At 39.6% G+C, this 12110-nt stretch overlaps 1 protein-coding gene across 3 annotated transcripts in view; it reads right to left on the bottom strand.

Annotated features, from left to right (window-relative positions):
• Positions 1–12110, bottom strand: part of GMDS (GDP-mannose 4,6-dehydratase) — a 409191-nt gene that overhangs the window by 37230 nt on the left and 359851 nt on the right. Inside the window, exon 10 of one of the 3 annotated variants that reach the window (XM_059853660.1) lies at positions 5911–6132. The exons of the other annotated variants lie outside the window; for them this stretch is intronic. Within the exon in view, the coding sequence (XP_059709643.1) occupies positions 5926–6132 (207 nt within the window). The 3' untranslated portion in view covers positions 5911–5925. Of the gene's footprint in view, positions 1–5910; positions 6133–12110 lie in introns of those variants that run through there. 3 annotated transcript variants of the gene reach the window in all.

The following is a 12110-nucleotide window of genomic DNA, read 5'->3' on the forward strand; positions in this document are numbered from 1 at the left end:
GATATTGTAATGCTTGCATTACCAAGCTTTGAGATGCTTGACTTTGTACCTTAATAAGGTTCCTTTAAGTCATGTGTGGTTTGTATTTTTTAAATGTTTTCCAGTGTATTTTCTAGTGCATTTTTGTTTCTCTGTGTACACAGAAAGATAGACAGACAGGCAGTTTCTGTTTTGTAAAGCAGGAGATACCTGCATGCTCTGCTTGTGTTAAAAAGAATCTATATTCAAGAATGAACTGGCAGAAACTCTGTTTGGTGGTTCATAATATTGCAAAGGGAAGATAGGAAATCAGTGATTTTGCCTAAGGGAGCAACTTAAATATGAAAAGAAGAGAGGGGAAAACCAGACTAAAAACCTTTACAAAACCTTCATTTTGAACTAGAAACAGAAAAGTAATCCCAAGCCATCAATTACTGAAGCATGTGAACACTATTTAGAATACATTTTAAAAATTAAAACTGAAATACCTTGGACCTAATTTTAAACAGGTTTTGCATGGTGTAACACCATTGATGTCAGCAGAATAATTTCCAAGTTATAAATTTGTTAACATAGGGTTAGTACAAGGTTGCAGTGCAGTGGATGAGAATTGCTTTGAAAGTGCTGTACGAGATGGAAGGCTGTATGCTAATGTTGAATAACCTGCTGGGAGATCGTTTGCTTTCTGCCTACACAGCCAAGCTACACATTAATTAATGCTACCACAGAGACTGTCATCTCCTAAGGCATAGAGCAAAGCAGTAATATTCTAATATTAATAATAATTAATATTCTCTCTTATGAATATTGTTCAAATAAAAGGATGTTGTATTTTAATACACATTTACCAAGACCATGTAAAACACAAAGTGCCTGATTTATTTGCTGTTCTTCTGCCAAACACAGGTAATGATTGGTAAATAACTTTGAGCTGATGAACACAGATAGGGGGTTACATCTTTGGAAAGCAATAGCAGCCTCCTCAGAAATTTAACTTGGCTGTGGTTCAAAAAGCCAATGTAAACAGCCTAGACAACCATACTAAACACAGCTTATTCACACTTTCAGCCCACAAGAGTCGATGAAACAGTGTTCAACCGTCTGTTTCTGCCTCCTCAGATACAGAGGCACACACGCAGTGCCAGTTGTTAAACACACAGCACGAGCCTTGGATGAGGCAGTGTCAGAGAGCATCTCTGACCCAGAGACATCACCCAGGCAGGTATTTTACAGGCTCCCTAACTCCTTCAGGACTTTGGGAAGCTGCAGAAACACTTGCAGATTCCTGCATTGAACCAATGAAACAGCATCAAAAATAGAACCTCAGCACCAAACACTAGAAAAACTCCAGAGTCGAGCTGGACCGTGACTCAGCTCCAGAGCTGTGAGGTGATGGCTGAACAGGGGACAAATACTAGGTCACAGAAACCAAATTAAGAATGGAAAGTGGAACAGAGGCTCTGAGCTGAGTCGTTACCTATGTAAACTAGGGCTGCATGTATTACTTGGGAATGAGGAAGAAGGTGGAAAGACTGTGTTTCCATCGGTTCAACAACAAGCAGAATGGGGAATGGCATGTTGAACTTGTAGGGCAAAACAGGCACAGGAGCATGGAGCAGAATAGGCTGCAGTGCTCACTGAAATAGTGCAGGAATTAAGAATACAAAGCAAAGGAATTACTGTATTATGAAAAGCAAGAGGGCAAAGCAAAAGAACAAATACTTGATGCTGATACCATGGGAACAAACAGTAAACCCCGGAAGAATTGCAAGGCAGGATAAACTAAAGAAAAGCCAGATTTTTATGATGTTTTATATAATCGTTTTTGAATGGTGACAGTGACACTTAAAATAAAAGACAGCTGTAGTTAAAACTGTACATGCAATGTAGTGCATTGAGAAAAGCAGGAGACTTTTAACAAAAGACACCTTAAGAAACAAAACGATGCCAATTATGTTACAGAGTTCAGGAGAATGGAATATGATAAAATTAAAAGACATTGCCTGAAAAAAATGATTCAGAGATAAATGGAGGATTCAAAAACATAGAAAAAAAAGAATAAAAAGATAAAGGAAGAACCAGAAAAAAAAAATAAACGACCCACCTGGTTTCACAGATTTGAAAAGGCAATAGCGTTCTTGGATCGAGTACTGCAACGCCCAGTGTAATGTATTAGAATTTCAGGAATGAAAAATAAAGGGAGATGCAAGTAGTAGTGGAAAAATATCATGAAGAATTGCATGCAATACTAAGGTTCAGAGAGGAAAAAAGTTCCTAATCTGATAGATGTTAGAAAGCAGTGGCAAGATTTCATTTCCACCCACTGCTACCACAAACAGTAATTGAAGTAAACAAACAAACAACCCCTTGTTCAATTATTCAGGCCAGTTAATTTAGAGTTGTTTGTTTGCGGCAGGAGACCGAGATCTTTTGTTGATATAACTGAAATCATGCCAGTTAAAAGTTAAATCCTGCCTGCTAGACATAACTTGGGGTTTGGAGAATCATGTTACATGTCTTAGAGAAAACAACCAGCCCAAACAGCCCTCAGAGATGCCAGGGCTGGTGAGGGAAACTCATATTCTCTGCCACACTTTCTGTCTGAATTCATGCTGCAGTCCTTGTTTCCTTGTTTCAACAATACCACAATCCAAATCTTTCTGGTGCCTCAAGATCTCATGTCCTTTGTAGTACTGGGACTGTAGCATCCCCTAGTACTTTGATGTGTAAATAACTTTTTTTTTTTTTTAATTTCCTCCATTTTATTTCAGTGTGGCCCTAAGTTACCATCCTGTCTTATTTTCTCTCTTCCTTGTCTCTTCTTTAGGTAACTGCACACTGCACACTGGCTAAAAATAAACATAATTTCAGAATTATATTCAATACTGTCTTTGATTGAAGCACCATGCCCTGCCTTATCAAAGACATCAAATCCCTATTTGCAATTTCCCATTTCTAGGTACAGCCTTCTGATGCATATCTGCTTTTTGCACCGTGGCATGATTCAGAGGATACACTTCAGTTTTCTTGCAAGTTGCTAAAAATAGCAAAGAGTCTGCCTAGAAGAGACACCCCATTCTGGCAAAATCTCCCTGAAGACAAAAGAACAACCCATATTTTCACCATGGACTTGTTAGTGGGCGTGGTTCACCATTTCCCCATTCCATCTTTATGCCAGTGTAATTAAGTCAATGGGGGTTACATCAAGATAAAACTGAAGAGCATAATGCAAAGATGAGTCAGAGCCCACATGCTACAAAATGTTAGAAGACCGTTTCATAGCAGGATGGCGAGCATTTGGAACTTGCTTATCAGAAAACACGCGCTTCAAAGTGATTCCTGATCGTTTTGGAATTGAGATTACAAAATCAGCATAGGTTTGTTCTATTGTTAGTCAAATCACAACTGGGGAGGAAACATGCCAATGCAAACCTACCGAAACATACTTCATATTTACTCTTGAACAATAATCTGGTCTTCAAGAAGGGGAAAAAAAATTTACAAGATTGACAATGGACTACATTGTTCTTTGATGTTGCAGCATGGACAAATCACAGGTGTATTACGCAAATACCTGTCAAACTGACAATTAATATCAATTAGGCTTTAATCTGACATATTACATTGGGCGCAGCAAATGCAAAATCTGTTCAAAGTAGATCGTAGATATGTACCCTTCAATTAGACACGAGGGAGGAGGAAATTCTACTCTCTGGGAAAGCACAGAGTTTAACTCCTGAACTGCTAGAGATTTGTGCGGATGAAATTCATCCTTGTCAAGGTGGCCAGTCCAAAACTTTTTTGAGCCCTTGCAATTTCAAAAGCCTAAGGGGCTTTTAAGTAATCACGTGAGAAGAAGCTGTTCCTCCTCTCTCCCCATATACACACGGTCGTGAGTGTGAAGTGTTTAGCAGCTCCTTTTTTTGACACACGAAAAGGCCAGAGTAGAGGAAATAAGAGAGCGATCTCTCTAGATAAGGCCTCCTGAAGCAATCACTTTGGAGTTGGGAAGTCAGAGAGTATTCACAAAGCTACACAGGAGATGGAAAAAGGCACTTTCATGGGGTGTCTCAGAGCTGGAAAGCGGACTAGAAGAACACACAAGTCTTCATTTACATAGGTGAGACCTACTGATACAGCTTCCCAGATTTGGTATGTATGTGTGAGCACCTCCCTGCCTTCAATATGCCTCTGGGATTTTTTTCAGGCTTTACAACATCAAACAGATGCCTAAATCACTACAGTCAAAATGGTGATACAATAATTTCTCCTCAAAGTGAGAAACTGCAAATACATTACCAAAACTGAACTGACAGTTTATGCTACAATAGATTGTCCTGGGGTTAATGAGACAGAGAAGTAAAACACTCAGCAGACATTCTCAGCAGGATTCTCAGGCAAGCCACAACTGCTGTTATGACTAAATATGTCCAAACCTCAAAAGAAAGCAGACATGACTGCAATATTTTGTGGCATTTGAAGAATACATAAATGAGACTAAAGAACAATGCTTGTCCTCCTTGTAGAGACAGCACCTAACCTCTTTCATAGCTTCCTTGATATACTATGAACCTGCTTCCCCATTTTAAATTAACCTTTTCACTTTCTTTATGATCTCATGTGTTGCCCCCAAAAGAGAATGCTGACTAAATTTTTATACAGCACTATTTTTAATGCTGTGAAAAGCTTTTCTTTTTCATAGACTTTTCAGAGAGCTGGCTGAAAGAAATATACAACTTTTCATTAGTCCTAAAATATGCAGATAGAATCCTGTTTCTTGACAGCCATCAACATAAGCAAAAATTTTCACTCATCTGACATCCCACTAGTCATGCCTCAAATTCATATGAGGTTTAGAAATGCAAACCTTCAGCAGGTTGTCTTTAAATCTGAAGGTGTGTTTTGTAACAGAGATTTGCAAAAGAATTACACTTTTAAATAACTCTACTCTCATTTAATAAACATTAAACATAATCTCAATAATTTTAATCAGGGCTGAACTAATGAATATCATTGAAAATATTCCCTTTCATTTGAGAATGTAAACACCTACTTTTCCATCCAGTAATTTCATACCCTGAGATGATGCTACACATTGCTTTCTGAACCCAAGGATGGGAATTACTTTCTACCTCTCGGCTCAGAAGGAGTGAAAGGGAAAATACCAGGGAAATATAAAATAGCTTTATTTTCAATTTAAAAGAAGAAGGCAAAAAAAGAAATGCGTATCCTGGTAAATAAGTTATAGTATTTATTACATAAAAATTAGATTGAAAAAAAGGAGTAAAATAAGAACTTTAAACTCTAACAAGAAAGCCACTGCTGTATAAGAATATGGAGCTCATATTGTCCATTTTCTGTTTCTACAACAGATGCTAAATTCTGCTCACTTTTTTTTTTTTTTTTTTTTTTTTTTTTTTTTTTTTTTTGTTGTTGTTGTGCAATGGGATATTGTTGACTTTGGTGACTTTCTTATGTGAAGGAAAGAAAAGAGAATTCAACAATTTCGTGATTGTCTCTGAAGATGTTCAGCTCATGTCATGGGCAACTCAGTCTCTGTTGGAACAAGGATTATCTATGTTAAAAATATTATCTCGTGAATTCTTCTTCCAGTGCTTTACAGGCTTTCATCCACCTTTACAATACAGCGATAGGACTTTTGAGAAAACCTTCAGGAACAAAAAAGTCCCTCTTCCTCCTTCAACTTGGCATTCCTAACTTCCTTGTTGACTTTCAGTGTGGCAGAAAACCTACTGAGACATTACTTTTCCTTCATTTTATGATGTGGACCTCCAGAATATGGAAATGGAGCAGGCCCGTGTCCCTTGAACTTTTGGACAGCACTGGAGTAACTCCTGGCATCACCTTCTGCAGACACCTCTCCTGCAGCCTCTGGGTAGCAGTAGGGGAAGCTTTCCATTTCACTTGGTATTTCCACAAAGCATTTCAAGCTGCTGTCCTGACACGTCTGAGTGGAGCAGGAGGAGGCCTCTTGCCAGACAGCTCCCCCCTGGTATGCAGCCGCCGGCCGCTCCCTGCTCCCAGCCCGCAATTGCGCGCTCGGGGGGCGGCGGCTGCCAGGGGCGTGCGCGGCTCCCGCAGCACAGGGACCAGGGGCACGACAAGGAAGAAGAACCAGGCCATCACTGGGCTCTGTCGTGAAGTCACATGAATAAGGAAAAGGAGGAAAAAAAGAAAACAAGAAGAAAATAAAGAAAGCAAGAAGAAAAAAATTTTAAAAAGGAAAAAAAAAAAAAAAAGGAAGAAAGAAAAAAGAAGAAAGAGAAAAGGAAAAAGGGCTTTAGTAAGAGTGCACGTCTTAAGAGTCTTTTTAAAATAAAAGTGAGCTGCCTAACTTTAGTTAATGTCAGGCTCTCAAAGTTGATCACACTGAAGCTAATCACCATATTTCAAGTATGAGTCGTAGCAAATATGCCTGTATTATTCCCGAAATCCTTATTTTCTCAAAGCCATCATTATTTCTCTTTCTGTCTTCTGTCTCTCAGTATTATTTTCTTGTATAATGACTGCTGTCACTGATGAAAGTTATGGTAAAAAATAAGCTAAGTAACATATACTTTATGCTCTTTAGATGTTACATGAAGAGAAGTTACATGATACTACACTGTGAAAGCAGTCTGACAGAGAGAAAATTCGAAGTTTTGCTACATTTGTTAGAGCAATGTGCAGCATCATCTCTTATTACTGTGTAGCTCCATGGCCAAAAAGTAACCTGAGGAGGGTTCATATCACATGCTTCATGTGAAATATGAGCTCAAGCCTAGGTACTATCCACCCTTCCACTTCATGAAGAGCAGAAATTCTGGGATTCACAAAGGCTTTTCTAGTGAGCCTAGAGTCCAAAGCAAGTGGCATTCCCAGGAAAAACTCACAACCCAGGACAGGCAGTCTGGCCTACTGCTGTTTCCTCCCAGCAAGAGATGTATGGCAGAGCCACGACTGTGGCTGAGGTGGGGCATGCAGCAGCCCTTGACAGTGATCCAGAGAGATCTCTGTCACAAGAAGGACAGAGGGGATTTAATAAGTTTGGGGAGGAGAGAAAAGAGATTCTTCTGTGCAGAATAGCTCAGGTTTCATCTTTCATCTATCATTAATCTACCAGAACTACAGCCAGATCCTTGGATCAACTCTGTGACACTTTAGAGCCATTGGCCATTCTTACACTATCAGAACGTGACAATACAATGCAAGGGCATCGACAGAGCACTTGAGTGGCCTCACCTCAGTGTAAGTTATTGATCTTATTTGACTTTTTTTGGCTGTAGTCCTCATATTTCAAGTCCATCACTCAAGTCAAGTATGAAATACATTTTAAAACAGATCATCAAAAACACCAACAGTCCAGCACAGATATTCTTAAATTCCTTTCCACAAGCTATGACATATGTGTCAGCTGGGTTACTTTGCAGATCTCTGCTGTTTGGCTTATTTTAAACCTTGTTCCACAAGGTACTCATAAGTTCATAGTTGGTTTTTCCAGTTTAGTGAGGGAAAACTGCGAGAGCTTCTCTTCCATGTTTTGAACAAGGGATGTTTCTTTTTAACTCGGGGTTCCCCAAGAGCAGAGCCCTGCTGCTGCAGAGACCTGCTGCACCTAAAGGCAAGGTGGGCACCTTATTGGAAACAAAGCTGTATTTTACCTTGAGGTGTCTTGTCCTGCAAAGGACTCAATCAGAGAATGAATTGTAACATTCTTGGCACCAGTGCCAAACCATTGATTTTCTTTCAGCTGACATAAACCAACCAAGCTATTATATAATTTTTGGCTGTACAGATCTGAAGACATGACCCAAAACTGAGGGATTTAAAGTAGTTCATGGATTGCCATCAACTAAGCTGAGCAGTGATTATGAATAATGGATCCTAACTCCTATCAGTAGCTGAACTGAAATACATTCACCTAAACAACTTTTGCCTTCTAGAAAGGAATTGCAAAGGAAACACTGTTAAGGTTGCTATAATTAAGTTCCCTTTTAACATATTTAAAATATACTAGCCAGGCAATCTTGGGTTACTTAACTGGTACCACCAGTTCAGACTATCACCTATTCTGTGGTTTTGCATGCATGTCCCACATCCCTCCAAAGCTTTTAACCCATTACTAGTTATTATTTTGGAGGAATGTGATACATAAATTTAAACATGTCAGACACAGTGTTCAACACTTCTAATGATCTATTACTCTCATATTATTGAAGTCCCTGAGGAAGTTTGGCAGATGCCATTCAATCATCAAGCTATCATTACTATGTTTTAGCTTTAATCCAAAGTGCCTAAGAGCTTTGTGCTTCTCAATTCATATTCTATCTCTCTTAAGGAAAAAAAAAAAAAAAGGGTGGGGAGAATGGGTGGAAATAGTTCACCCTAACTGACCTAGAGTTCGTCATATTTGGGGAACACATATTTTTTTTCCAAACTAGATTACTTTTTCTTGTTTCAGTTATAAATCTATTTCCTCTGAAGTTCTAGTGATATCTCAGTAACTTAGTATCAATCTAGAATACATTAAAAAATACTATGGTAACACAAACAACTTCAAAAAGCAAGAGCTTTTGATTCAAATCTTCCCAACGTATGAAAAGTAGTGCAAAGTTAACAGTTTGTGCACAAATGTGTTGTTACCTACGACTCTGTCTTGCAGACTGCCTATTTATTAGTATCTAATTTTCTGATGACCTCTCCCAGGAAATTCAGAGGCCTAAGACTATTAAGTAACAGCACAGCTCTATGAATACCTCACTGTTTGGGTACTTTGCCGCCTCTGTTGACGACAAGATTCAGACTGTTTGTTGTAGGCAGTAATGCCTCAAGCAGTGATTCAGGATGTCTGTTTTCCAGAGTTCTAAATTAATCTGGGCCACCGCAGATGTGTATGAGCCCAGTTGCAATTCTGTGGGCTGGAACACATCCAATCCACAATGAAACTCCATTTCAAGACAGGTGAATGCCTAAACACAAAGACCCTTATGCCCAATGGCTTATGCACACTGTGGGCACATGCTGCCCAACTTGAAACCAGCACACAGCGGGTGCTGTGGCCACAGGAGGTGATAGCCAGATTTTGTGCAGCAGCTACAACATACATTAGAAAACATGGGAAAACTGGGTTCAGTTCCCTTCAGTTTCCCTGTCAAACTTGTGGTGGGCAATATTTTGTTCATACCTAATTTATACCATTATTTCTGCAATTTAGGCTTTTACTTTTTTGTCCCATCCAATTTCAGAGAATAGGCCACTCCCTTCTCTCTTGTAGCATCCCTCTACCTATTGAGGGATTTATTCCTTCCTGTACTAAACATGTCACTAACCACATCTTTTTTTAAAACATCCCTTTTCTAAACTTTCAATTGGTTTTGTTGCTTTTCCCTGAGTCAAAACCTACACGCTTCTTCAATGTGGTGTGCAAAACCCGGCAGCATCCCTTTGCTGCAAAACCAGGCACCATCCTGGACCTTGAGCACTGAGTTAGAAGAAACACTTCATGTTTTACACACACTGTTCCTCTTCATCCCTTTCAGTAGGATACCTGCTTTTCCACAATACTGACAACACGGAGAGGTTTTAGATGGTGATCCTTATGATCACTCTGAACTACTTTCTGGAAAATGGCTTTGTACCTCTTGTTTTTCATCCCATATGGTAGATTTGGAATCTCCTCCTTGTGTGCAGTACTCTGCATGTGTTCTCATTGAGTCATACCCTATTCATGTCAGACTATTTCTCCCATAATCAAGATCGCTTTGAACTCTGGGCCTTTCCTCCCACCTCACTATCAGGTGGCTTTCTGTCCTTCAGTGTTAAGATAATCTCATCTAATGCTGTTCAGATTCAACAAATATGCTGCCTGTCCCATCACTCTGAAAATACCGGAGTGATTTTGTAGAGCTCCATTTGTGACTTGTTTGTAGGCTGATGCTCCGCACAAAGGCAGAGTAATTGCTCAAATACTTCTTTGTATAGATCTATTTTAAGATAATACAACTTCTTCAGTAAATCCTCTTCCAACCTACACCCTTCCCTAATCACAAATGAGTCAGGATACCACTTAGTCAATCAAAAAACCAGATTCTAGCCAAGCGACAGGATTTATTTTCTCTGGATGGAGAACATTCCTATGCAGGGTAGAAAGCTAAGTCAACAAAATAGTACAAAGGCCCAGCTCCTGCCCACAACCATCCTTTTAATGCAGACAATTGACACCAGGGTGTGATTCTTGGGAACGGCCTGCTGGATGTGACTCCCAGCCAAGCCCAAGGAGGTACAGGCACCATTCAAGCACCCCATCTTCCAGGGCAGCACACCAACAGGAAGTGCTTCACAGACCTCCTCTTGCCACTATCACTTCCTTTGGGACAACTGTCTCTCCTTGCTCTCTTAACAGGAACACCCTGGCTGCTGGTATGTGAGGCACACTTCTGAGAAAAGGAGAAAATAATGTGTTGAGTGTTGAAGACCTCCTCCCATGCCCATTGCAGATAATGACAGGGTTCACCAGACAGAGAAGTTCACAGGGCCCCATAAAGATAGCTTTCGTTTTTAAATTGCAATCCAAATAGAAATGAGGCTGGTGTGTTAAAGAGCAGCTTGAACTCTACCTGCAGCAATTAGAAAGGATACATTGCAAAGGAAGAGGAGGAAAATCCAAGCACAAGCTGCTTTGTACCAGCAAAACATCACGAGGATCCTTGGGGTTTTACAGTTTCCAGTACTCTTTATAATTATTTAATTAATTGGAAGTTAGAGGTAATGGAGACCTGTTATTTGACTCATTTAAAGTCATAGAAAAGAAATTAAATGAGTGTGTTGGGTTTTTTTCCTTTGGTTGATCAGTCTGAGGCGGGGTCTTCTAGCGTTGCTTCCGACACCTAGCCCTTTTCAAATATTTGGTGTGTGGGAGGGGGTGTTGAGTTAAAGTACTGAATTTCTATTTTCAAACCAAGCAGAATGCAATATAGAATTAAATTATTGGGAGATGAGGCCTATCTGGGCCCACAGAGAATTTATGTACACAGATTGTCATTTTACCCTTAAGGAAAATAATTTACATTTGACTACAACACCTCCCGTATGCCCCTTCATATGTCACTTTACCTTTGTCTGCTTTCACACCACAGGTTCTTTAGGATGAAGACATTATTTATTTTTGCCTTGTATGGTGCCAAATATGTTGCCAGTACTTAAAATAAATAGCAGTAATACAGGCTCATTATCACGCAATTTAAGCCCTGGCAATCTATCCTTGATCCAGGAAAGCCAGTTTTTTTTTCCTGACACTATCTGTGCTATCTGGGGAGGGATTGTGCTAATACCTTCCATGTGTGTGAAAACAGCCCTTGCTAAGAAGGTTTTCATGCTGGCTCTGAATCTGATTTCACATGCCCCGTTTCACACTGATGTAACTGTTTTCTGCAGTACAGTTGCACCTCATACAGAACCTTCTCCCAGAGACCCTCTGTGAGCCAGAGGGGAGATGTGAACCATTGTTTCCTGAGTCAATGTGAACAAACCTTATGTGACTTCATATATATATATATATATATATATATATATATATTTAATAATAGGTGCTACAGAATTTTGTGATTGCTTTCTAAACACCAGCTTCGTATTTCCCCTGAGGCCTGAAGAAATGTGCAATTTTCTATTATTCTGTTTCCTACCCAGTGCACTAGCAATTTAGGCAAATTTTGCCTTTGTAGTATTTAATTTAAACAACTAGAAATGGGTCTGTGCTGTGTGGATTGTGCTGGAGCACAAACATGTTTGCAAGAAAACAGGCTTTACAGTGTTTTCTGTGCCCTGCAGCCACAGACTCCTGAGACAGGAAATCACAGCATTAACCTGATGATCGAGCTACAGACAGCAGCCTCCATGTGCCACAGACTTCTGGTATTCTAAGTAAGAGGCAAAGGCAATGAAAACAGATTTAAACACAAAAATCTGGCAAGTCAGAAGAAATTTGTCTCATGCCTCTCTGTCTATATATGCACATGTACAGCCACATACAGGCAGAAGTAGCCTCTTCTGCATATACGCAAACTAATAGGATGACAGAGACACAAATAGCATTCTGAAAGGATTAATATTACCTCGTGGCATGGCAACATATT

The sequence above is a fragment of the Haemorhous mexicanus genome, chromosome 1 (assembly GCF_027477595.1).
Source record: "Haemorhous mexicanus isolate bHaeMex1 chromosome 1, bHaeMex1.pri, whole genome shotgun sequence".
NCBI lineage: Eukaryota > Metazoa > Chordata > Aves > Passeriformes > Fringillidae > Haemorhous > Haemorhous mexicanus.